The sequence below is a fragment of the Chlorocebus sabaeus genome, chromosome 6 (genome assembly GCF_047675955.1).
Source record: "Chlorocebus sabaeus isolate Y175 chromosome 6, mChlSab1.0.hap1, whole genome shotgun sequence".
In the NCBI taxonomy this organism is placed as follows: Eukaryota; Metazoa; Chordata; class Mammalia; order Primates; family Cercopithecidae; genus Chlorocebus; species Chlorocebus sabaeus.
Genome location: NC_132909.1, coordinates 17,040,993 through 17,063,802, shown reverse-complemented (window position 1 = coordinate 17,063,802; position 22,810 = coordinate 17,040,993). Strand labels below are relative to the sequence as shown.

General features: G+C 55.6%; 2 protein-coding genes and 1 long non-coding RNA gene across 8 annotated transcripts in view; 1 reads left to right on the top strand and 2 right to left on the bottom strand.

Moving 5' to 3' along the window:
* Positions 1-508: 508 nt before the first annotated feature.
* Positions 509-3,657, bottom strand: CNFN (cornifelin). The gene is made up of 3 exons (XM_007996997.3): positions 2,243-3,657; positions 830-966; positions 509-732 (listed from the first exon to the last, which is right to left on the bottom strand). Exons 1-3 carry the CDS (start codon positions 2,685-2,687, stop codon positions 643-645), a joined length of 672 nt encoding a protein of 223 aa, XP_007995188.3. The 5' UTR covers positions 2,688-3,657; the 3' UTR covers positions 509-642.
* A 9,051-nt stretch (positions 3,658-12,708) lies between these two features.
* The window catches only part of LOC140711853 (uncharacterized), a 10,765-nt gene continuing 663 nt past the window's right edge, over positions 12,709-22,810 (top strand). The window contains exons 1-3 of one of the 3 annotated variants that reach the window (XR_012093161.1): positions 12,709-15,662; positions 15,846-15,957; positions 22,576-22,761. This is a non-coding gene — a long non-coding RNA (uncharacterized lncRNA). Of the gene's footprint in view, positions 15,663-15,845; positions 15,958-16,251; positions 16,466-22,575; positions 22,762-22,810 lie in introns of all 3 variants that reach the window. The other 2 variants (XR_012093160.1, XR_012093162.1) reach the window with 2 other exon arrangements.
* The window catches only part of LIPE (lipase E, hormone sensitive type), a 23,820-nt gene continuing 16,829 nt past the window's right edge, over positions 15,820-22,810 (bottom strand). For all 4 annotated transcript variants that reach the window (XM_073016395.1, XM_073016392.1, XM_073016394.1 and 1 more), the window contains 7 exons: positions 22,584-22,729; positions 22,214-22,399; positions 21,767-22,061; positions 20,754-20,981; positions 19,651-19,827; positions 16,938-17,362; positions 15,820-16,407 (listed from right to left, as the gene is read on the bottom strand). In XM_073016395.1, coding sequence (XP_072872496.1) covers positions 16,180-16,407; positions 16,938-17,362; positions 19,651-19,827; positions 20,754-20,981; positions 21,767-22,061; positions 22,214-22,399; positions 22,584-22,729 — 1,685 coding nt within the window. In that variant the 3' untranslated portion in view covers positions 15,820-16,179. The remainder of the gene's footprint in view (positions 16,408-16,937; positions 17,363-19,650; positions 19,828-20,753; positions 20,982-21,766; positions 22,062-22,213; positions 22,400-22,583; positions 22,730-22,810) is intronic.

Sequence of the window (22,810 nt, the reverse complement as noted above, 5' to 3'; positions counted from 1 at the left end):
CGTGCCATTGCAGTCCAGCCTGGGCAACAGAGTGAGACTCCATCTCCAAAAAAAAAAAAGAAAAAAGAAAAAAAGAAAAAAAGAAAAAAAAGTTCCTTTTTAGCTCCAGAGAGCCTTAAGCTTGGAAGTTCTCTGCTTTGGAGACAAAAGTCGCCGACGCCTGTTTGAATTGTGTGCAGGCCAAACAGTCCATAGGCATGGAGCAAGCAAGGGCGCTCTCCTATGTTTTTCCTTTGAACTTCAGTGCCCCCGCCCTCCCAAGACTGACTTTCTGGTTTTGCTTATTTTTCAGAGTGCAGGCAGCTTCACGCAGGGAGTCTGCAGCTAAAGCGTTAGTGGTTTTACTTTGTTAAGGTGAGGGCGCCTGGGGTTTGGGAGGGATAACTTGCCAAAGTCACACACTGCCTGGCGGGGTCACACGTAGGCATCTGTAGTGTCCCCACCTCTCTCACCAATCCTCTCTCTCCACCCAGATTCCTACCCTGGGACAAAATGGATGTAGGCGGAGTTGGTTTTCAGGTTTTTATTGTGGGTGTATTTCTGGCAGCGAGACAGGGGTGGTGAGGCAGTCCCTCCCAGGAGTGGCCAGATAAGGCCAGAGGTGAGACTGGTGGAAAAGGACGGGGAAGACAGGGAACTTCCTTACTCTCGGATCTTCAGCTCCCGCGCCATCTGGCAGAGCGCGCAGGGCAGACAAAAGGTGAGGGCCGCCCAGTCGTGCCCGACGGAGCCCTAGAGGGTGGGAGAGAGCGGTCAGGAGCCCTGCCGTGGGCCCCAGGAGGCCAGTCCCCAGCTCCCTGCTCCCGCGGGTCCCCAGTCCGGCGCGCACCTGGATGTGGTAGCGCTCCCGCATGCCGGTGCGAATGGAGTGCAGGCCTCCGGGCAGGTAGGGCGCGCAGCAGCACTCGCCGAAGTCGTCGGAGATGCGGCAGGCGAGGCACAGAGGAGCAAAAGTGCCGCACAGACCTGGGCGGGGCGCAGGCGGTCAGGGGCGGGGCCAGCCGGGGCCTCCCAACGGCTCCGCCCCGGGGAGGGGCACGGCTGATTAGTCGCAGAGGGGCATGAGGGTCCCAGCCAAGGAGAGGTCCCAGAGAGAATTAGAAGTTCAAGGAGAGGATGGCTTAGCGATTGGAAGATAGGGTTTTTCTTTTTCTTCTTCTTCTTCCTCTTTTTTTAGAAATTGGAGGCCGCGCGCGGTGGCTCACGCCCGTAATCCCAGCACTTTGGGAGGGCGAGGCGGGTGGATCACAATGTCAGGGGTTTGAGACCAGCCTGGCCAACATGGTGAAACCACGTCTCTACTAAAAATACAAAGATTAGCCGGGCGTGGTGGTGTGCGCCTGTAATCTCAGCTACTTGGGAGGCTGAGGCAGGAGAATTGCTTGAACCTGGGAGGTGGAGGTTGCAGTGAGCCTAGACTGTGCCATTGCATTCCAGCCTGGGCGACAGAGCAATACTCTGTCTCAAAAAAAAAAAAAAAAAAGAAAGAAAGAAAACTAAAGTCTCGCTCTGTCATCCAGGCTGGAGTGCAATGGTGTGATCACACGGCTCACTGTAGCCTCAATCTGCTGTGCTCAAACAATCCTCCCGCCTCAGCCTGCGGAATAGCTTGGGACTACTGGTGTGTGCCACTGCCCCGTGCTAATTTTATTTTTTATTTTTATTTTTTTGAGATGGAGTCTCACACTGTTGCCCAGACTGGAGTGCAGTGGCGCCATGGCTCACTGCAACCTCTGTCTCCCGGGTTCAAGCAATTTTCTGCCTCAGCCTCCCGAGTAGCTGAGTTTACAGGCGCCCGCCACCACGCCCGGTTAATTTTTTGTATTTTTAGTAGAGACGTGGTTTCACCATCTTGGCCAGACTGATCTTGAACTCCTGACCTCGTGATCCACCTGCCACGGCCTCCCAAAGTGCTGGGATTACAGGCTTGAGCCAGTGCACTGGGCCAGGAGTTATGGTTTGAAGAGGGAGCTGGGCGTCATAGTGAGGAAAGCTGAGCGTGCAAGGGGGAGGTTGAGGGCCCGAGAAGTTGAGTGTAGGAAGGCATGAGGTAGTATCCTAAGGAGTGTTGGGAGTCTGAGGAAAGGGTGAGCGTTAAAGAGTGGGAATTCCGAGTCCAAGGAAGGGAAGTGGGAGTGGGGTTAGCAAGCGGTGGGAGGAGGTTGGAGGTGAACTTCCCTCTCCTAATTTCCCCCAAACCCGCCTTCCACTGGGCCTGGAGAGGGAGCAGGCAGGCACTCACAGACAGGCATGTCGTTGCAGCAGTCCGTGAGACCTGTGTGCCAGTCGCTGAGCTGGGTCTGGTAGCAGCTGGTGGTGGCGCACTGGGGCTGACTGGTCACGGGGTAGGACATAGCTGCAGAGGTGGGAGGGTAGGGGTCAGCTGGCAGCCTCGCAGCACCTCCTGTGCCCTGCACTTCTGCCACCCTTCCCTCTGCCGAGCAGTCTGGGCGGGGCCACCAGGCCGCCCACTGAAGGGGCACCACTGTGCCTCCCCCTTCCCTTCTGCCATATCTGGGTACCGGCAACCCCAGTCTGTCCCTGTTGCTACTGGGTCCTGCACGTCTGGTTAGGCTGGGGGTGGGGGTCTCCTGCACATCCGAGGAAGGGTGGGAACCACATCTGGGTGGGGCCTGGCAGTGCCTCCTCCTCCTCCATGTCTGGGCCTGGGTTCTGGGTTGCAGCATTTCTGGGGCCTCTGGGGTGGAAGCAGGCGCCGTCTGTCTTCGAAGCAAGGGTGCCCAGGGGAGGGAGGCGGCCAGGTTCCAGTACTGACAGGGTTGCTGGTCCACCTAGTGATCCCACCTTTGCCTTTCACGTTGTCGTGCATCTCAAACTGCATCTTGCTGGCCCTGAGGAGGTGGCGTTGGGGACGGCAGAAGTGGCTGCGGCGACAGTGGCAGAGTCTGTCCAAGGGACACTGGATACTGGGGAGGTGGGGGCAAGGGACTGGGGCACCGGGGGCTGGGCTCTCAGGGGGAGAGGAGCTGGGGAGAAAGAGGCCAAGTCAGCCTGCTGGCCAGGAGAGACAAGGAGTAGGGAATGGATAGGGTGGGGGCGAGAAACTCGCCCATCACTTTCCAACTGCCTGACAGATGGTAGAGGACCCTCCCCATACCCGAGGTACAGCTTGAGAGAGAGTAAGAAATGGAGATGGACAGAGTCAGAGACAAGGGGAGAAATATCAGAGCTAGGTGCCCACAGAGATGTCACCAGTAACGCCCACATGTGCCCAGCACTTTGACTCCTCTGCAAGCCCATCTCACAGATGAACACTGAGGCTCAGAGACATGAGGAGGAACGCCCCGCGTCTGACGGCCCAGGCCAAGGGGGTTCATAGAGGTGATGCTGGGCCACAGGACTTCTAAATTCAGCTCAGCCCACCCCAGGTAAGAAGGAGGGATTTGGGGGCATTGGGAAGGACAGAGATGTCCCGAGAGACAGACATTCAGAGATACGAAAGGAGACAGAGTGATATGAGTGGGATGAGGAGGAGGGAGATCAGAGCAGAGGCACCCAACTTCAAAGAAGAGGGCTGTAGAGGGGTTGCTCCTACCTGCAGGACCTCGAGGCAGTGATGGAGACAGAGGTGTGGAGACACAGGCACTGACTTCTCCCTCTCAGCCCAGAGCCACTTATATGGGCGGCCACGCAGCCCTGGGCGGGGCTCTGACAGAGGTGCCCAGGGAGCCAAGCCGGTCTGGTCGACCCTCTCCCCGCACTGGGATTTCCCGCCCTCCCTCTCCACTCCCATCACCCCACTTCCCCTCCTGCCTCAGCTCCCAGGACTGAGGGGAGAGAAGGCGGCAGGGTGGGGTGGGGTAGGGGTGTGGGGGGCCACAGCTGCGTCAGTGTGCAGAGACCAAAAGAGAGGGAGAGACAGAAACACAGTGTCAGAAGGGCAGGCAGGGAAGTCCCTCTAGACAGAAGGGAGAGACAGAAGGAGATTCAGAGAGATGGAGAGACACAAGAAGATGTAGAGGGATGGAGAGGTGCCAAGAAACAGAGGAGCACAAAAATGTGAAAAGAAATAACAAGAAGAGGGGAGATGGGCCAGGCATGGTGGCTCTCGCCTGTAATCCCAACACTTTGGGAGGCTGAGGCGAGAGGATCACCTGAGCCTAGGAGTTGGAGACCAGCCTGGGCAACATGGGGAGACCCCATCTCTACAAAAAATACAAATAAAATTAGCTGGGCATGGTGGCATGCGCCTGTAGTCCCAGCTACTTGAGAGGCTGAGGCAGGAGGATTGCTTGAGTCCAGAAGGTTGAGTCTGCAGTGAGCTGTGTTCCTGCCACTGCACTCCAGCCTCAGTGACAGAGCGAGACCCTGTCTCAAAAAAAAAAAAAAAAAAAAAAAAAAATGGGGAGATGGGAGACAGAAGAGAGATGGAGATGGAAAAGTGGAGAGGCAGGTGGGGGAATCACTGAACAGGCTTAGAGGGTAGGGAAATGGGGAGAGGCGATGGGTGGGGAGAGAGAAAGGCCAGGTGGAGTGGGAGAGAGTGCTGTGTGGAACTCCCCTTTCAGGGACTCTCATCAGACTCTCAGTGATGTCCCCACTTTCCTGGGAGAGGGGGACAATGTCCTCCCCATTCAAGCCAGGAGACACATGGGGGGCAGTGTGTTTTGGGGAATGACTCATGTTGGAACCAAAGTAAATAAACACACCTCACCCCAGCTCCAAATTGGGAAGGGAGGAGGCTGGGAACTGAAAAGCCGCAGTTCCTGAAGGACATGGACGTCACCCAGGACTCCTGGGTCCTAATGGAGCAAAGGACTGGGGGCTTGGACCCCTGGGTCTGAGGGAGGAGGGGCTGGGGCCCCGGACTCCCATGTCTCATGAGGCCAGGTGCACATCCCTCAGTAAGGTAGGGGTCCTGGGATTCCACTTTGCTGGGCTCCTGAGCAGGGAAGGAGCTGGGGGCCTGGATGCCTGAGTCGCCAAAGTCTCCCCTCAACAGGCCTGACGGGGTTGGGAGGTGACTCAGTGAGGGAAGCAGTGTTAGAGCTGGGTGGGGTTCTCAGCACGGGTGTCACCCCAAAAATGTAGGAGGTACTAGAAAACTGGGGTGTCACCTGCAGAGAAGGTGATGTCATCACTCTACGGTATGGGGTGATGGCAGGTGGATCGCCCTGCTAGCCTGGGATCCAAGGTATCCCCTCCCTGCCTCCAACACATTAGGACCCAAGCCTTGGTCTCCCAGCACCACCCAGATGGTTGGGTCTCCTTGTCCCCAGAACTCCCCGCAGCGCTCACTGTCTTGCCGGTGCACGTCCATCATTGGCCCTGGAGCCTGGATGTCTGGGGAACATCTCCTTCCCACTTGTGTCCTAACATCCCTGTCTCCCCATCTTTTTTTTTTTTTTTTTGAGACGGAGTCTGGCTCTGCTGCCTAGGCTGGAGTGCAGTGGCCAGATCTCGGCTCACTGCAAGCTCCGCCTCTCTGGTTTACGCCATTCACCTGCCTCAGCCTCCGCAGTAGCTGGGACTACAGGTGCTCGCCACCGCGCCTGGCTAGTTTTTTGTATTTTTTAATAGAGACGGGGTTTCACCGTGTTAGCCAGGATGGTCTCGATTTCCTGACGTCGTGATCCGCCCGTCTCGGCCTCCCAAAGTGCTGGGATTACAGGCTTGAGCCACCACGCCCAGCTTGTCTCCCCATTTTTGAATCTTTGTCTCTCACCCTGCATCTTCACCTTTCCAGCTGTGAATCTCTCTTTCTTTCCTCATCTCTGCAAATCTCTTTCCAAATCTCTGTCTCTCCATCTCTGGGTCCCTCTCCTTCCAGGCTCTGTGTCTCTATGCCCTTATCCCAGGGTCTCTGTCTCCTAAGTCAAAATCTCTTCTGAATCTCGCTTCCCATCTCTCTTCATCTGCAGACCTGCCCCGTAGAGGCTGCCACAGGGCCCCATCCCCCCTGCTGTCCAGACTAAGGGTGCAGGTGACTCAAGGTCATTCATCTCCGAGGACCCTAGGGCTCCCAGGATGACACTCTGAGTTGTCCTCAAGTTTCCTCTCTCATTCCTGACACAGCCTGGGGGCCCCAGTTAGATCTAGCAATTCATGCAGGTGAGGAAATAGAGACTGGGGAAGCTGTGAGGTGGCCTGCTTGGGGGCGAGGAGGGCCGTGAGCAGGAGGAGGAGCTCCTGGGGGGCTGAGGAGTGATGGTGGCCCAGTCACCAGGCATCGGCCTACATCCTCCTCAAACAGGGTTGCCACATAAAATACAGATGTCCTGTAAAATCTGAAATTCAGATAAGCAACAAACAGTTTTTTTTTTAGTATAAGTATGTTTCATGCAGTATTTGGGACATATTTATACTAAAAAAGTATTTGTTATTTATCTAAAATTCAAATTAAATTGGGCTTCCTATAGTTTTATTTGCTAAATCTGGAACCCTACCATCAAAGACAGAGGAATCCAGGACTCTGGCCCCCTCTTTTCCCAGAATCTAGGAGTACAGGCCCCAGCCTTCCATCCTCAGGATCTGAGAGTCCAGGTCCCAATCCTCCTCCTCCCCCTTAGAAGGAATGGGGCACCCAACCCCCTCCTCCTTTGGAAATACAGGAGTCCAGGCTCCCAGCCCCTTTATCCCCAGAACCCAGGCATCTAGACCAGGTCTGAGTCCACTTGCCCAACATGGGTCAGTCATCACTTGGGTTTCACAAGGTGGGTTGTGCCATCTGTGGCCCTGGTGGAACCGGTCGGGCTGAGCGGACAAGTGGGGTGGCCCCTCTTCCCATCCTCAACCTGCTGTTTCCTTGAGGGCCAGCCCAGCGGGGCTGGGAGCGGAACAGGAGGGACTTGGGGAGCTCTGGGTGTGCCCCTGTGTTTCTGTGTGTTGTGTCTCTGTGTGTGGTTGTGACCAATTGTCATGACAATCCCTGACTGTCATGATGTGTCTCTATGCTTTTTCTGTGGTCTGTGGTGTGATATGAGAGGGTCTTTTCTATTTGTGTGTCTGCATGGCCCTCCTGTGAGTCCACACACTGCAGTGCCGTTTGGGTGTGTTCACAGTTACTGTGATTCTGTAATTCTGGTGGATTAAGGCAGCAATTATCTATTGAATGGTAGCCTTATGTGATGGACTCTGGAGCCAGAAAGCCTGGGAAAGCCTAGGTTCAAATTCTTTTTTTTTTGAGACTGAGTTTCGCTCTTGTTTCCCAGGCTGGAGGGCAATGGTGAGATCTCAGCTTACCGCAACCTCCGCCTCCCAGGTTTAAGCAATTCACCTGCCTCAGCCTCCCGAGTAACTGGGATTACAGGCATGCACCACCATGCCCGGCTAATTTTTTGCATTTTTAGTAGAGACGGGGTTTCTCCATGTTGGCAGGCTGGTCTTGAACTTTCAACCTCAGGTGATCCACCTGCCTCGGCCTCCCAAAGTGCAGGGATTACAGGCGTGAGCCACCACGCCCAGCCTCAAATTATTTTTTTATTGAGACAAAGTCTCACTCTGTTGTCCAGGCTGGAGTGCAGTGAGTGGGAGGACTCCCTGCAGCCTTGACCTCCCCGACTCAAGCCTCCTGAGTAGCTGGGACCACAGGTGTGCACCACCATGCCAGCTAATTTCTAAAATTTTTTTGTAGTGACAGAGTCTTGCTATGTTGCCCAGGCTGGTCTCAAACTCCTGGGCCCAAGCAATCCTTCTGCTTCTGCCTCCGAAAGTGTTGGGATTAAAGGCATGAGCCACTGTGCCCAGTCTGGGTTCAAATTCTGACTGCTGGCTGGGCACGGTGGCTCACACCTGTAATCCCAGCACTTTGGGAGGTTGAAGCAGGCAGGTCACTTGAGGTCAGGAGTTCAAGACCAGCCTGGTCAATATGGTGAAACCCTGTCTCTACTAAAAATGCACACAAAAAATTAGCTGGGTGTGGTGGCAAGTGCCTGTAGTCCCAGCTATTCGGGAGGTTGAGGCAGGAGAACTGCTTGAACCCAGGAGGCGGAGGTTGTAGTGAGCTGAGATCGCACCATTGCACTCCAGCCTGGGTGACAGGACGAGTCTCCATCTAAAAAAAAAAAAAAAAAGACCCACCAAATTCTGACTGCCTGTCAGTGGCTGTGAAACCTTGGGCGAGACACTAAACTTCTTTGGATCTCAATTTTCCCACCTATAAGATGGGTTGTTGCAAATGAGGTTGTTGAGAGCATTAAATAAAAAGTGTGGCTGGGTGCGGTGGCTCACGCCTGTAATCCCAGCACCTTGGGAGGCTGAGGTGGGCGGATCACCTAAGGTCAGGAGTTCATGACCAGCCTGGCCAAGATGGTGAAACCCCATCTCTACTAAAAATACAAAAACTAGCCGGCTGTGGTGGTGTGTGCCTGTAGTCCCGGCCACTTGGGAGGTTGGGGCAGGAGAATCGCTTGAACCCAGGAGGCAGAGATTGCAGTGAGCCGAGATCGAACCACTGCACTCCAGCTTGGGCAACAGAGTGAGACCCCGTCTCAAAAAAAAAAAAAAAAGTGCTTGGAATTGTGCCTGTCACATAGGAAACATTTTTTGTTGCTGCTGCTGATGACGATGATGTGTTCTTCTGGTTGCCGGCGATACAGTAGGGAATTAACCCAGATCTTTGCTCAGTTCCTTCTGGTAGGAGCTGGATGAGTGGCCTCTCAGTGACTGGTCATGTAATTTCATTGCTGGGGTGTCTGTTTTGCATGCGGAATAGGATATTTCTTGTGTGCTGTGATCACGGGTGATTCTGTGATTGTGTGCCTGTATTTGTGTTTGTGCTTGTAGGTGATTGTATTACTGTGTGTGTGTGATTCTTTGTGTGGGTGTAAATGCAAGATCAAATCTAACACAAACTGTGAAGGCACGTGTTTGGTGTGATCTTGCATTTCTGACTGCGGTGCTGGCAGTGTGTCTGTAATTGGAATCTTGAGAACCCTTCTCTCAGCTGTGAGGCCACTCCCTTACATAATGTCCTGTACGTGACCCCTGCGAGAGAGATCTTCCGAAATGAGCCTTGGTTTCTCCCTAATGGGGATAGTGGGCCCAGTGGCTCCAGGAGAAAGGTGAGGTTGAAAGGGAAGGTGGGAGGAGACTGGTGAGGCCAGGGGGAGGCTAAGAGACGTGATGATGACACAGAAAAACGTAACTGGATGGGGACAGAGGAAGAGCTGCGCAGAGATGGGGATCTCCGTCCATTCATTCCATGAGCATTTCCTGAGCCCCTGCAATGTGCCAGGACCTCTGGTCGGTTCAGGGTCTGGGGGAAAGCAGAGAGACCCAGAGAGATGAATGCCCACCAGGGAAGCTGTTGCTGCTCCAGGGTGGCCCTCTGCCTTCACAATGGGCCTCAGTGACAGTTCTGAGTGACGGAGATGCAGCGATGGGGAGGGACAGAAAAGGCTAGATCTGTCTAGATCAAAGAACAGAGGCCGTGGGGGAAAGGTCCCTTCCAGGCTAAGGGCACTGCCATGAATCATTTTCTTATCACCTCCTAATAGGCTCATGATGCATCTGCACCTCCTAATCACTATTTTCGACCCCAACCAGGCTCACGCCCACAGCCAGAAGGGTTGGACAAGCTTAGTATCATGGATTCGTGGGGGAAAATACCTGGGAGATCCCATCCTTGGCCCTACCTTCCCCAGGACCCAGGAGTCTGAGTCTCCAGCTCTCCACTCCCCCAGCCCCAGGAGTCCTAGCTCTCGGCCCCTCTCCTTTTGTTTGTTGCCTGCATTTTCTTTTTTCTCTCTGGGCCTGTAACTCTTTGTTTATCTCCATCTGTGTTTTGTGTCTCTCTTGTATCTTTACATCTGTATTTTGATTCTCCCTCACTGGGCCTCAATCTTCTCACTTGTAAACTGGGGATAATAATAATAGTAATAATCCAATCTCTCAGGGCTGTGACGAGGAAGACGAGAGATAATTATGTAAAATGCTCAGCACAGAACCAGGCCACAGTAAACTCAGTACAAGAGAGCTCTATTATTATTACTGTTTTATTTTTGCTATTTCCCCTTTGGTATCTCTGTTTTTCTCGTGGTCTCACGTGAGTCTCCAGTCTCCTCCAGTTCTGGGTTCCTTTTGCAGACAGCACCTGCCTCTGACTTCCCTTTTCGGGATGAGGAAAGGGCATATCTAGGCCAGAGCTTCCCCTGAGCCTCTTCCTTCTCCCTCTCTATTCCAAGCTCCACTTCATTACCTCCACGTGCCTGGGGGTAAGGCCTGGCTCCCTTCCCATAAATAGCCTTATAAAATCCTGAATCCCAAACCTGTCATCCCTGGGCGGGCGAGTGACTCAAGATCCCGTAGTTCCCGCTCCTAGGCATCAAACCTTTAGGTTTCCAGCCCCCTCCTCCCTCTGACCCAGGAGTCCGGGCCCCTAGTCCCTCCTTCCTCGGGTCCCAGGCTTCTCCTCCTTCAGAACCAAGGAGTCTGAACTCTCAAATCCCCAACCTTCCTGAAGACCCAAGGATCGGGTCAGCAAACAGCCTAGGTATTGGGGGCCAGAAACTCTATTCGCGGCCACTCGGCGACCGTCTACGCCCAGGGATCCCATCCTGACTCAGTCCCTCCGGAGGCGGGTCCGACACGCCAGGCACTTCTTTGGAGTCTGGCTGCGATAAGCTATCCCTGACGTCAGTCACTATCTTCCAGCCAATGGACACTCGGCCTTCTACCTCCCTGGGCCACTCAGGACGCTTTGCCTAGTAGGCGGGGCCCACAGCCCAACTCGGGCAGCGATAGGCTTTCGGAGACGCCAGTCTCTGCCAGGCCCCATCAGTCGGCCAATAGACCCGGAACCTGAGAGATCCGAATCCGGGTCCACTCCGCAGAGGCCCGAGCGGGCTCGCGAGGGAACCGGTTCTGCGGGTCTGGCCGGGTAAGCCCTTTCCAGCACGCCTGGTATTGGGATTCTGGACATAGCTTGGGTGGGAAACCGTGAGGCTTGGTGAGGCTCGAGGCGGAGGGGGGAGCTCAGTCCCGGCGAACCCATCTTGCTTTCTTGGAGAAACTGAGACCGGGATGCTGGATCTCAGTTATTCATCCGTTCCTCCCACCCTAAGCCTGATTCTCGTCTGCTCCTGCCTTCCTGCTCCTCATCCGTTCAGCCCTTCCTGCCCTCCTTAATTCCCTCACTCACAGATTCCCTCGTCTAGCCACTCACTCACAGATTCCCTCGTCTAGCCACTCACTCACACATTCTCCCACCTATTACTTAGACAAACATTTCCTGAGGCTTCTGGTGTGCCAAGCCTTGTGCTGGGCGATGCTCGTGACCAAGATGAGTCAGGCCTGGGCCGTGCCCTCAAGGAGCCCGGGCCAGATGGGAGGACGCACATCGATGGGCATGGGTGTGCAGAGACGGTGGGGAGCCCAGGAGAGACTTTTTTGAGTTTGGCGTGGTCGGGAAAGGGTTTCCAGGGGAGGGGCCACTGGAGCTGGATCTTGGAGGAGCAGGAGATGCCAGGCAAAGTGGAGGTGCCAGTTTGCAAAGTGGTTGTGGGGAGGGTGTTTCAGCGTGACCCAAGACAGGGAGGCATGCAGGAGTAGTACTGTGCGCAGGTGCCCAAGCAGAAGGCCAGTCAGGTCTGTGTGGCCAGCAGGGGAACTGAAAGGCTGGAGGAGGCTGAAGAGATGGGCAGAGGCCACGCTGAGGAGCTTGGAGTTTGTCCTGAGGGTGAGGGGGTAGTGGAGAGCCATGGAAGGGTTGAGAGTAGCGAAGGACAAGGTCATAGTTGGACCAGAACTGGAGGAATGAGACTGGAAGCCAGTAGCCCAGGAGGTGGCTCTGGCAGGGATTCAGGCAGGAGAGAGTGGAGCCTGGATCAGGGAAGAGGCCGAGGGGATAAGATAGAGATTCAGGAGGCAAGACTGGGTGCCATGGCTCATGTCTGTAATCCCAGCATTTTGGGAGGCTGAGGTGGGAGGATCACTTGAGGCCAGGAGTTCAAGACCAGCCTGGGCAGCACAGTGACAGCCTCATCTCTACAAAAAATTAGTTGGGTGTGGCTGGGCACGGTGGCTCATGCCTGTAGTCCCAGTACTTTGGGAGGCCAAGGTGGGTAGATCACGAGGTCAGGAGTTCAAGACCAGCCTGGCCAAGATGGTGAAACCCCCTCTTTACTAAAAATACAAAAAATTAGCCAGGCGTGGTGGTGGGCACCTGTAATCCCAGCCACTTGGGAGGCTGAGGCAGAAAATTGCTTGAACCTGGGAGGCGGAGGTTGCAGCAGTGAACTGAGATTGTGCCACTGCACTCCAGCCTGGGTGACAGAGTGAGACTCTGTCTCAAACAAACAAACAAACAGACAAAAAAAACCGGGTGTGGTGGTGCGTGCCTGTGGTCCCAGCTACTGAGGAGGCTTAGGCAGGAGGATCACTTGAGCCTGGGAAGTCGAGGCTGCAGTGAGCCAAGATCATGCCACTGCACTCCAACCTGCACAACAGTGAGACCCTGTCTCAAAAAAAAAAGAAAAAGAAAAAATAGGCCAGGCGCGGTGGCTCACGCCTGTAATTCCAGCACTTTGGGAGGCCGAGGCGGGCGGATCACGAGGTCAGGAGATGGAGACCATCCTGGCTAACACAGTGAAACCCCGTCTCTACTAAAAATACAAAAAAATTAGCCAGGCGTGGTGGCAGGCGCCTGTAGTCCCAGCTACTCGGGAGGCTGAGGCAGGAGAATGGCGTGAACCCGGGAGGTAGAGCTTGCAGTGAGCCGAGATTGCGCCACTGCACTCCAGCATGGGTGACAGAGCGAGACTCTGTCTCAAAAAAAAAAAAAAAAAGAAGAAAAATAAATAAATAAATAAATAAATAAATAAATAAATAAGGAGATTCCGGAAGCAGAGAGAACAGAAAGTGGGGATTGATGGGCTATGGGACAAGGGGTTGTCCAGGATGAGACCCAGAGCTCTGGCCTGGAGGACAATGGAGCCATCCCTGAGGTGGGGACAGGAAAGAGGAGCAGGTTGATGGGTAGTGACTGTTTTGACAGAGGTGAGCAAGGGGTTCTATGAGTTGGACAAGGGGAGCAGTGACTCAGGCCAGTGGACCTGGACCTTCAGGAAGAGTTCTGGGCTACAACTCCCTGCCCCAGCACAGGCCCTGACTCAGAAGTCACTTGCTGGGTGAACGAGGACCTCTGAGCTGAGGATCCCTTGCTTCTCACCCACCCCCCAGGAAACCGCTTTCTTGTTTCTGCAGCTTCAGTCTCTCCCACCCCTCCAGCATTCAAACATGTCCAACATCTCTAAACACACGTGCCTTGTATCAAGCTCCCTTGTGGCGTCCACTGGCTCAATCCCTTACCTTCCACTCCCTCTTCAATGCACTAAGTCTGGCTGCCCAACTGCCATGACCTTGCAGTGGCTCTGGACAAGGTCACCGAGGTCACCTGCTTATTGCTGAGACCTGAGGATAACATTTTTTTTTTTTTTTTTTTGAGACGGAGTCTCGCTCTGTCGCCCAGGCTGGAGCGCAGTGGCTGGATCTCAGCTCACTGCAAGCTCCGCCTCCCGGGTTTACGCCATTCTCCTGCCTCAGCCTCCCGAGTAGCTGGCACTACAGGCGCCCGCCACGTCGCCCGGCTATTTTTTTGTATTTTTTAGTAGAGACGGGGTTTCACTGTGTTAGCCAGGATGGTCTCGATCTCCTGACCTCGTGATCCGCCCGTCTCAGCCTCCCAAAGTGCTGGGATTACAGGCTTGAGCCACCGCGCCCAGCCGAGGATAACATTTTAATCCTCATCTGACCCGGTCCACTCCCTGAAACTCCCTTCGCCCTACATCCTCCTTCCTGGGCAGCTTCCTCTCTCTCCGGCTGCTCCTTAGAACCCTTCAGCCTTGCCTTCCACTGCCCACCCTTGCCCACCCCTTTACTGGGGGCGTGATCCTCAGGGCTCTCTCTGTCCTGGCCCTCTTGTTGCTTGTCCTACCTGCCCAGGCTTCCTGGAAAGGTTCCAGTCCCTTGGCTCCACCTAGACTGCATTGTGTGTGTGTGTGTTTTTTTTTTTTTTGAGACACAGTCTCATTCTGTCACCCAGGCTGGAGTGCAGTGGCACAGTCTCAGCCCACTGTAACCTCTGTCTCTCAGGTTCAAGCGATTCTCTTGCCTCGGCCTCCCAATTTGTTGGGATTATAGGCATGTACCACCACCCCCGGCTAATTTTTGTATTTTTAGTAGAGACAGCGTTTCGCCATGTTGGCTGGGCTGGTCTTGAACTCCTGACCTCAGGTGATCCACCCACCATGGCCTCCCAAAGTGCTGGGATTACAGGTGTGAGCCACTGCACCCAGCCCCAGCCTGCACTTCTGACCCTTGTTGCCTCCTGGATTGTCTTCCTGAGACCTTCCAGCTCATCATGTCCAGAATGGCCCTCAGCAGGTCTCACCTGTCACACACACACCTGGGCCTCCTCCTATTGAAGAGACAGCTTCACTCTACCTGCTCCCATGGCTAGACCTGGGTGTCATCTCTGTCCCCTTGCTGTCCTGTAACCCCATCAGTAAGTGCTGTTCTTCCCAGCTTTTATGGCTCTGGGATGCTCCACCTCCACTCCCTACCCTCACAGCTCCTGCCCCAGCTCAGGCCTCCTTCTTGGCCTGCAGGACTCCAGTTTTGCCCTTCTCTGTCCATCCCCCAGTGTCCCAGCAGAATCTTTTAGTGCCCTGAGCTGACCCTGGCCCTTTCCTGCTCAAAGCGCTCAGGTGGCTCCCCACTGCCCTCCAGTTTAGTCCAAATTATGCTCCAGGCTCTTCAGGCCCTGCTCCTGCTGACCACTCCAGGCCCTTCACGCCCCTCCCCACTTTGCACCTGACCTTCTGGTCAGGTGGAAGCTTTTTCTAGCCAGGTGGCAGCTTTGATCACTGCCAGCTGGCTCTCACAACCTGGAATGTTTTTTCTTCCTAGCAGACTTTTGTTCATCCTTTAGTGTCAAGCTCAGATCACCACCTCTGTGAAGCTCTCCCTGACTACTACAGGTGGAACCCCGGGGACTGTGACAGCCTGTGTCTGTTCTTCCCCCCTCTCTGAATCCAGGATCAGAAGCCCTTTGAAGGAACATCCTGGGTATAAATCATCTCAACTCCAAACTCAGGGCTTACAAGGGGCCAGAGAGTTGGTCCAAGAGCTGATTGTCACAGCTGGACAGAGCTTGCATTTCCAGTTTTTGTTTTTTTGGAAAAAGGGTCTCACTCTTGCCCAAGTTGGAGTGCAGTGGTGCGATCATAGCTCACTGCAACCTCGAACTCCTGGGCTTAAGTGATCCTCCTGCCTCACCCTCCTGAGGAGCTAGGACTGCAGGGGTGTGCCACCACGCCCGACTAATTTTTAAATGTTTTTGTAGAGACTGGTCTATGTTGCCCAGGCTGGTCTCAAACTCCTGGACTCAAGTCATCCTCCTGTCTTGCCTCTCAAAGTGCTGGGATTACAGGCGTGAACCTCTGTGGCTGGCGGCATTTACAGTATTTTGAGTGCCAGTTTGTTTCTGGTTTCCTGCTAACTTTGCTCCAGTTCTGTAGGGTGTTTGGGTCACTGGAGCCTTTGAGACCCAAGACATAATTTTTAACTTTTATTTCCCCCGATGTATGCTGAGCCTGGTCTCCCTGGGACCACAGTGAGTCCAGCTAACCGAAGATCTTCAAGGTGGGGAGCTGAGGACCCAGCATCTCCTGGCAGTGTACCTGGATGAAGTCCGAGGGGAGGTGGGTCTGGGTTAACAGGAAGTCCACTCCCTTCTGGTCCCAAGAATCCAGGCCCCCACACTTCTTCCTCATTCCAGGTTTCTTGGTTCCCAGCCGCTTGAGTCCGATGCTGCCCCCTGGTGGGCAAATACCCCACCGTATTTGAGAGAGGCCAAACTAATTAAATACTTTTATTTACAACAGACAGACAAACAAACCGACCTGCAAGGGAGGGCCAGTCCCCGTCCCTGCGGCGGTCACAGCAGCAGCAGCAGAAGGTAGCGGTGGTGTGCAGGTCCAGCCGTCTCGGTGACCGGTGTGTGTGCGCGTCCCCCTCCCCGTGGCGGGGGTCTCTGCTTTCCGGCCCCCGCCCCGCCCCCTTGCCACCCCCGACTTAAGTAAGGCACAGCCCGCGCCCCCTCCCGCCCGGCCCGGAGCGCATTCATGACGGAGGCCGGCGCAGATGGGAACAGCAGGCTTTTAGTGTCGCCCCCCGCAACCCCCGTCTCCCCCGCGCAGCCCGGATCCGGCGGGCGGCTCAGACCAGAGGTGGGGCGGGCGTGGGCGCGGCGGGCGGAGTGAGGACGAGGCGGATGCGCTCCACGCACAGCTCCGCAGCCTGGCGCGTCTCGCGGCACAGCGCCGCCAGGGTCAGGAAGCCGTGTGGCAGGTCTTCCACCACGCGCAGCGTCACCGGCTGGCCCAGGTTGCGCAGTCGCCGCGCGAACATGACCGAGTCGTCCAGCATGGGGTCCAGCGCGCACGCCTACGGGACAGCAGGACGGACGTGGAGAGAGGATGGGGGACCGACAGACCGGGGTCAGGTAGAGCGAGGAGGGGTTTGATGAACAAAGGGAGTAGGAAATATGGATACAGACAGGGGTGGACGGAGGCAGGAGACATGGTGGGTGAGGAGTTGGGGAGAGAATGAGGGAAGTGGGGGAGTGGTGGGAAGGAAGGGAGAATGACTTGAACTGCGCTCGCTGGCCTCTGTCCAGCCTCTCCCTCCCCACCCTGCCAAACCCACCTTTTTTCCCTCTTGATTCTCCAAGCCCAAGGGGCTGCCCCACTGCTCCTGTCTCTTGGTACTCAAAATTGCAAAATAAAACGGAGGCAGCCCTGACTCCTGTCCTCCTCCCGTTTGTTCGGGGCATTGTTCTCTCCTGGGTACACGCCTGTCCCTTTCTCCCCACTCCAGAGCTCTCTTTCCCAGGTGCACCTGTGCCTGGTCCCGCTCCTCCCTGGGTGCCCTGCTCCTCTCTAAATGCACCTGTGCCGGCCCCCTCTGGCACTCACCACGATGTGCACAGGTGGCAGGCTCTTGAGCATGCTGTCGGGTGCCAACAGCGGCGACATGAAGGGGTTCTTGACTATAGGCGAGGAGTAGAGGGGCATCTGTGTGGCACCCTGGCTGGAACGTCGTGGGTGGAAACCCTCGGGGAAGGCGGCATTGACGCCCAGGCCTCTGTCCATGGGGCTCAGCTTATTTTTGGCCTCAGCCTCTTCCTCTGCATCCTCAGGCGGTAATAAGAAGTTGACATCGGAGGGTGTGGAGGAGCTAAGTGTCTCAGCTGACAGCGACATCTCGGGGGTGTCCCACAACGTCTCGGAGTTTCCCCTCTGGCTCAAGTCCCTCAGGGTCAGGTTCTTGAGGGAATCCGTGCCCAGTGGGCCCTGGGGCTGGGCCAGCGCTGCTTCAGACACACTGCGGCGCATCGGCTCTGAGAGAGGGTGAGCAGATAGGCCTGGCTCCGTTAGTTTGGGAGTGTGTGGCTGGCAGGGAATGCAATGGGAAGGGCAGTCACCTGTGGAGGGCTGTGAAAGGCTGTTTCCCCAGACTCTCGCCTAGGGGATGGGTGGAGTTCCAGATGCCCCAGGTGGTCATGGGGGCGGGGGTCTTGGCAGTGGGGCTGTGTGTCCTAGTGAAGGGTGTGTGTGTATGTGTGTGACTGGGAAGGTTAGGTGCAGTTTACTTCTAGGAACCTATTTTTTCTTCTAGATCAAGGAAATGAAAATAGTCCTTGGTTCATAGGTGGCAGGACTAAGTGGGTTAAGATGTGGGATTAGGTACTGCTACCCACTGGGAATCACAGTATATCAGTTTTTTTTTTTTTTTTTTGAGACAAAGTCTCGCTCTGTCACACAGGCTGGAGGGCAGTGGCGAGAACATAGCTCACTGCATCCTCCACCTCCCAGGTTCAAGTGATTCTCGTGCCTCAGCTTCCCGAGTAGCTGGGACCATAGACATGTGCCACCATGCCCAGCTAATTTTTGTGGTTTTTTTTGTTAGCAGAGACGGGGTTTTGCCATGTTGGCCAGGCCTCCCAAAGTGCTGGGATTACACTTACCACAGGGCGTAAATGGATCAAAGTGACTTGAATAGTGAGCAGGCCCAGTGGCTTGAAGGGAGGCTCTGTTCACAGGGAGCTAACAAGTCTCCAGCGTGTATCCGATTCCTAGGGGTCTGGCACCTGTAGCCAACATGGATCTGCTTCCCCAAATTTCCTTTGTGTTCTTCAGTTTTATCCCTTCACATGACTAGGCAAGCAAGTGCCCAAATGATGCTAAAGATATACTTTCAGCCCACCTGTTGTGCCCAGCTTGGCCTCAGATCTGTTCATTTTATCAGACCCACACTGCCTACCACGAGGGCCAAGACCCTACAGCTTCAGTTTTTTACTTCTTTTTTTTTTTTTTTTGAGATGGAGTCTTGCTCTGTTGCCCAGGCTGGAGTGCAGTGATGCGATCTCAGCTCACTGCAACCTCCGCCTCCTGGGTTCAAGCAATTCTCCTGTCACAGCCTCCTGAGCAGCTGGGATTACAGGTGTGCCACCATGCCCAGCTAACTTTTATTTTTTTTGAGACAGAGTCTCACTTTGTCACCCAGGCTCGAGCGCAGTGGTGTAATCTCGGCTCACTGCAACCTCGCCTTCTGGGTTCACGTGATTCTCCTGCCTCAGCCTCCTGAGTAGCTGAGATTACAGGCGCCTGCCACCACACTTGGCTAATTTTTGTATTTTTAGTAGAGACGGGGTTTCACCATGTTGGTCAGGCTGGTCTTGAACTTCTGACCTTGTGATCCGCCCGCCTCAGCCTCCTAAAGTGCTGGGATTACAGGCATGAGCCGTTGCGCCTGGCCAATTTTTGTATTTTTAATAGAGATGGGGTTTCACTATGTTGGCCAAGCTGGTCTTGAACTCCTGACCTCAAGTGATCCGCCGGCCTCGGCTTCCCAAAGTGTTGGGATTACAGGCGTGAGCCACCACACCCAGCCTTACTTGTCTTTATAAATTCATGAAGGCGAGGTGCAAAACAATGTGAGAGTAACTACTTAAGTGCTCTGTGGCCCAGAGGGTCACTGGAACAGAATGGGCACACCAGGGGTGTTGGCATCTTCTAATAGCACCTACTGGGTGCCACGTATTGTGCTGGTCACTTGACCCAAATGGGTGGAGGCAGACCTCACCACAGCCCAGTAAGGGTGCTCTTTTAAAAAAAATTTTTTTTGAGACAAGGTATCACTCTGTTGCCCAGGCTGGAGTATAGAGGCTCAATCTTGGCTCACTGCAATCTCTGCTACCCAGGTTCAAGCGATTCGCATAGGCTTCAGCCTCCCTGCTAGCTGGGACTACAGGTGTACACCACCACACCCTGCTAATTTTTGTATTTTTTTGTAGAGAAGGGATTTTGCCATGTTGGCCAGGCTGGTCTTGAACTCCTGACCTCAAGTGATCTGCCCACCTTCGCCTCCCAAAGTGCTGGGATTACAGGCGTGTGCCACCACACCCGGCTAATTTTTTTGTATTTTTACTAGACACAGGGTTTTGTCATGTTGACCAGGCTGGTCTCGAACTCCTGACCTCAAGTGATCTGCCCACCTCAGCCTCCAAAAGTGCTGGGATTGCAGGCCTGAACCACCATGCCCAGCATCTTCCCTGGGACTTTTGCTGTGCTAGGCTGTCCCTTCTGCCCACCCTGGCTGGGCAGGTGATGGGAGTGAATCACTCACCTGCTATGGGCTCTGACATCTTCTGAGACTTGCGCCCACTTAACTCCAGGAAGGAGTTGAGCCATGAGGAGGCACCCAGACGGAAGTCTCGAAGGAGCAGGGCTGTGTCCCGCCGCACCAGCCCCATCATGCCTAGGGCTTTCTGGTCTGAGTTGGAGTGGTCTTCTGTCTTTGCACCTGCAGAGTGTATGTGGGGAGCTGAGTTGTTTTCCTCTTTCTGGGCCCAGTCTTAACACCCAGAACTTCAGGCATCTGTGGCCCCAGGGACGTGAGAATATCCAATTGCTTCAAAAGGGACAAGGAGTCTGGGCGCAGTAGCTCACTGCTATAGTCCTAGTACTTTGGGAGGCCAAGGCGAGAGGATAGCTTGAGCCCAGGAGTTCAAGACCAGCCTGGGCAACATAGCGAAAAACAAAAATTAGCTGGGCGTGGGTGTGGGCGTGGTGGTGCACGCCTGTAGTCCCAGCTACTTGGGAAGCTGAGGCAGGATGATTGCTTCAGCCTGGGAGGTCGAGGCTGCAGTGAGGTGTGTTTGAGCCATTGCACTCAGCCTGAGCGACACGAGACCTTGTCTCTCCCTCTCTCTCTCTCTCTCTCTCTCTCTCTCTCTCTCTCACACACACACACACACACACACACACACACACACACACACACACACACAAGGCCAGGCGCGGTGGCTCAAGCCTGTAATCCCAGCACTTTGGGAGGCCGAGACGGGCGGATCACGAGGTCAGGAGATCGAGACCATCCTGGCTAACACGGTGAAACCCCGTCTCTACTAAAAAATACAAAAAACTAGCCGAGCGAGGTGGCGGGCGCCTGTAGTGCCAGCTACTCCGGAGGCTGAGGCAGGAGAATGGCGTGAACCCGGGAGGCGGAGCTTGCAGTGAGCTGAGATCCGGCCACTGCACTCCAGCCCGGGCGACAGAGCGAGACTCCGTCTCAAAAAAAAAAAAAAAAAAAAAAAAAGGACAAGGAGTCTTAGATTCCTCTGCCTAGCCTCTCCTTCCTCAGTCACAGGAGTCCCAGTCCCCAGCCCATCCCTGCAGGACCCAGATATCCATGCAGTCCTGTTTCCCTGCTGAGGGTGTGGGCCTCACCAGCATAGGCACTGACACACTTGGAGAGCACGCTGAGGGGCAGCAGGGGGTCCATGAGACTCAGCAGGCGGGAGGGAGAGGCGGCAGGCTGCAGCATTGTGGCCGGGTAGGCTGCCATGATGCCATCTGGCACCCGCACCCCGTAGGCTGCTGCCCGAAGAGCCACGGTGAAGCAGAGGTTCCCGCCTGCACTGTCCCCCGCAAGGCAGATTCGTTCCCCTGTTGAGCCTGGTTTGGGAGAGGGGTGGTTGGTTAGAGCCTGGCAGGGGCAGGAGACTGGGGAGGGAGGGTAGGGAGGAACTCAAGCTGGGAGAACTGGGCTCTCCAAGGTAGGGTGTGGGGCACTCCAAGGCCTAGCAGACTGCAGTTTCAGAGACTGGCAGACTGAGGCACAGATTTGGGCTCATGTGGTAGACAGAGGATCAGGATGACTCAGGACCTGGAGAGGCGCAGGGAAGTGCTGGGAAAGTCTGTCGGGGCTGGAGATTGGGAGCAGCGAGGGCAGGTGGTGGGGAAGGCGAGCCGAGCTCAGGCCTGTTGCAGGAGGGGGGCCTCAGAGGATGGGAATGGAAGGTCAGGGTTCAGGCTCAGCACAGAGGACCTGGGCTGCAGGCTCTGTGCTCTGGGGCATGGCCACACCCTGCTCTGTGCCTCAGTGTCCTCCCAAGATGTTGATCTTCAAAGAGGGAGGTCAGAGAAGCTGGACTGTGGGCCAGGAGGCCGGGAGGACAGGAAAGCAGGGCCTGGAGCTACCAGAGGGGGATGGCAGAGGCCCAAGGAGACAGGACTGTGGGTGGGAAGTGGAGGTGGAGGAGATGGAGAGTCTGGGTGCCACAGTCGGGGACAGAGGATAAAGTGGCTGAGGCGGAAGATTGGGCAGGACCTGGGTGAGCAGGAGCTGGGAGGTGTGGGGGTGAGGAAGGTAGAAAGTGTGAGGCTGAGGCTGGAGGAGCTTGAAGCAGGCTGGGCAGGATGGGAGCAGATGCAGGTGGCTGTGGGAGTCTGAGGCTCACCAAGGAGGGCGCAGTGCTTGATGGCCCAGCAGTAGGCGAAGAAGCACTCCTCCAACGCACGGGGGAAGGGGGCCTCGGGGGCCAGGGAATAGTCGATGGAGATGATGGGGGCGCCCAGCTCCTGGGCCCAGCTCTTGAGGTAGGGCTCATGGGATTTGGAGGTCTGGGCCACGAAGCCACCGCCGTGGAAGTGCACTATCAGGGACCGCGAGCGGGGTGCCTGCTGGGGGCGCGGCCACAGCTCCAGGCTCCGTTGGCCGTTGGACTTTACCAGGCTGCTGAGCTCCTCACTGTCCTGGGGGTGAGGAGGGAGGCGGTGTGTGAGGTTGGGGAGAGCTGGCCAGGGCTGCACCCCTCCATGGGGATGCCAAGGCGGGGGATGCCAAGGCGGGGGCTGCCCATGCTTCTCGGCTGTGTCCCTGTCCCTGGCTGAGGCTGGAACCCTACCTGTCCTTCACGCAGGTCGTAGGAGATGAGCCTGACTAGGACGGGCCCGGGGCCTGTGTGGGCCAGTGGGGGTGAGATGGTGACCGTGAGTGTGGGGTCAGCAGTCAGTGGCATCTCAAAGGCTTCGGGTGGCAGGCTGAGCAGGCGGCTTACTCTCACGGTGGCCGATGCCATGTTGGCCAGAGACTGGAGGGAGGGGACAGAAGGGGTGCTGGGGAGGGTCTGCCTGCAGGGGTGCCTTTCACCCCTCCCTCTGATCTCCAGTCTTTCCCCTTGTGTGCCATCCCTGGGCCTGGAGCCCCACAGAGACCTACTGTGGCCTCAGATGGGTCTCTGGGCCTCAGTGTCCCCATCTGTAACAGGCCCTCACCGATAGCACTTCCATCTCGGTGATGTTCCAGAAGGCTTTCCAGAAGTGCACGTCCAGGTTCTGTGTGATCCGCTCAAACTCAGCCCCACGCAGCTCGGGGTCGATGGCAAAGCGGCCACTGGTGAAGAGGGAGCTGGCGGCCACACCTGGGGTTCGGAAGGAGTGTCAGGGAGCCCCAGTGGGTCAAGCTACTTGGGCAGGAGTGGGGAGGAGGGCCAGGAGGGAAG

Excerpts from the sequence above, each read along its gene's own strand:
- CNFN (XM_007996997.3), bottom strand. The coding sequence starts at position 2,687 with ATGCTGCAACCCAGAACCCAGGCCCAGACATGGAGGAGGAGGAGGCAC. Across the intron at positions 967-2,242 it reads CTGCAACGACATGCCTGTCT|GTCTGTGCGGCACTTTTGCT; the intron begins GTGAGTGCCTGC and ends CGCCCCGCCCAG. Across the intron at positions 733-829 it reads GGGAGCGCTACCACATCCAG|GGCTCCGTCGGGCACGACTG; the intron begins GTGCGCGCCGGA and ends CCCACCCTCTAG.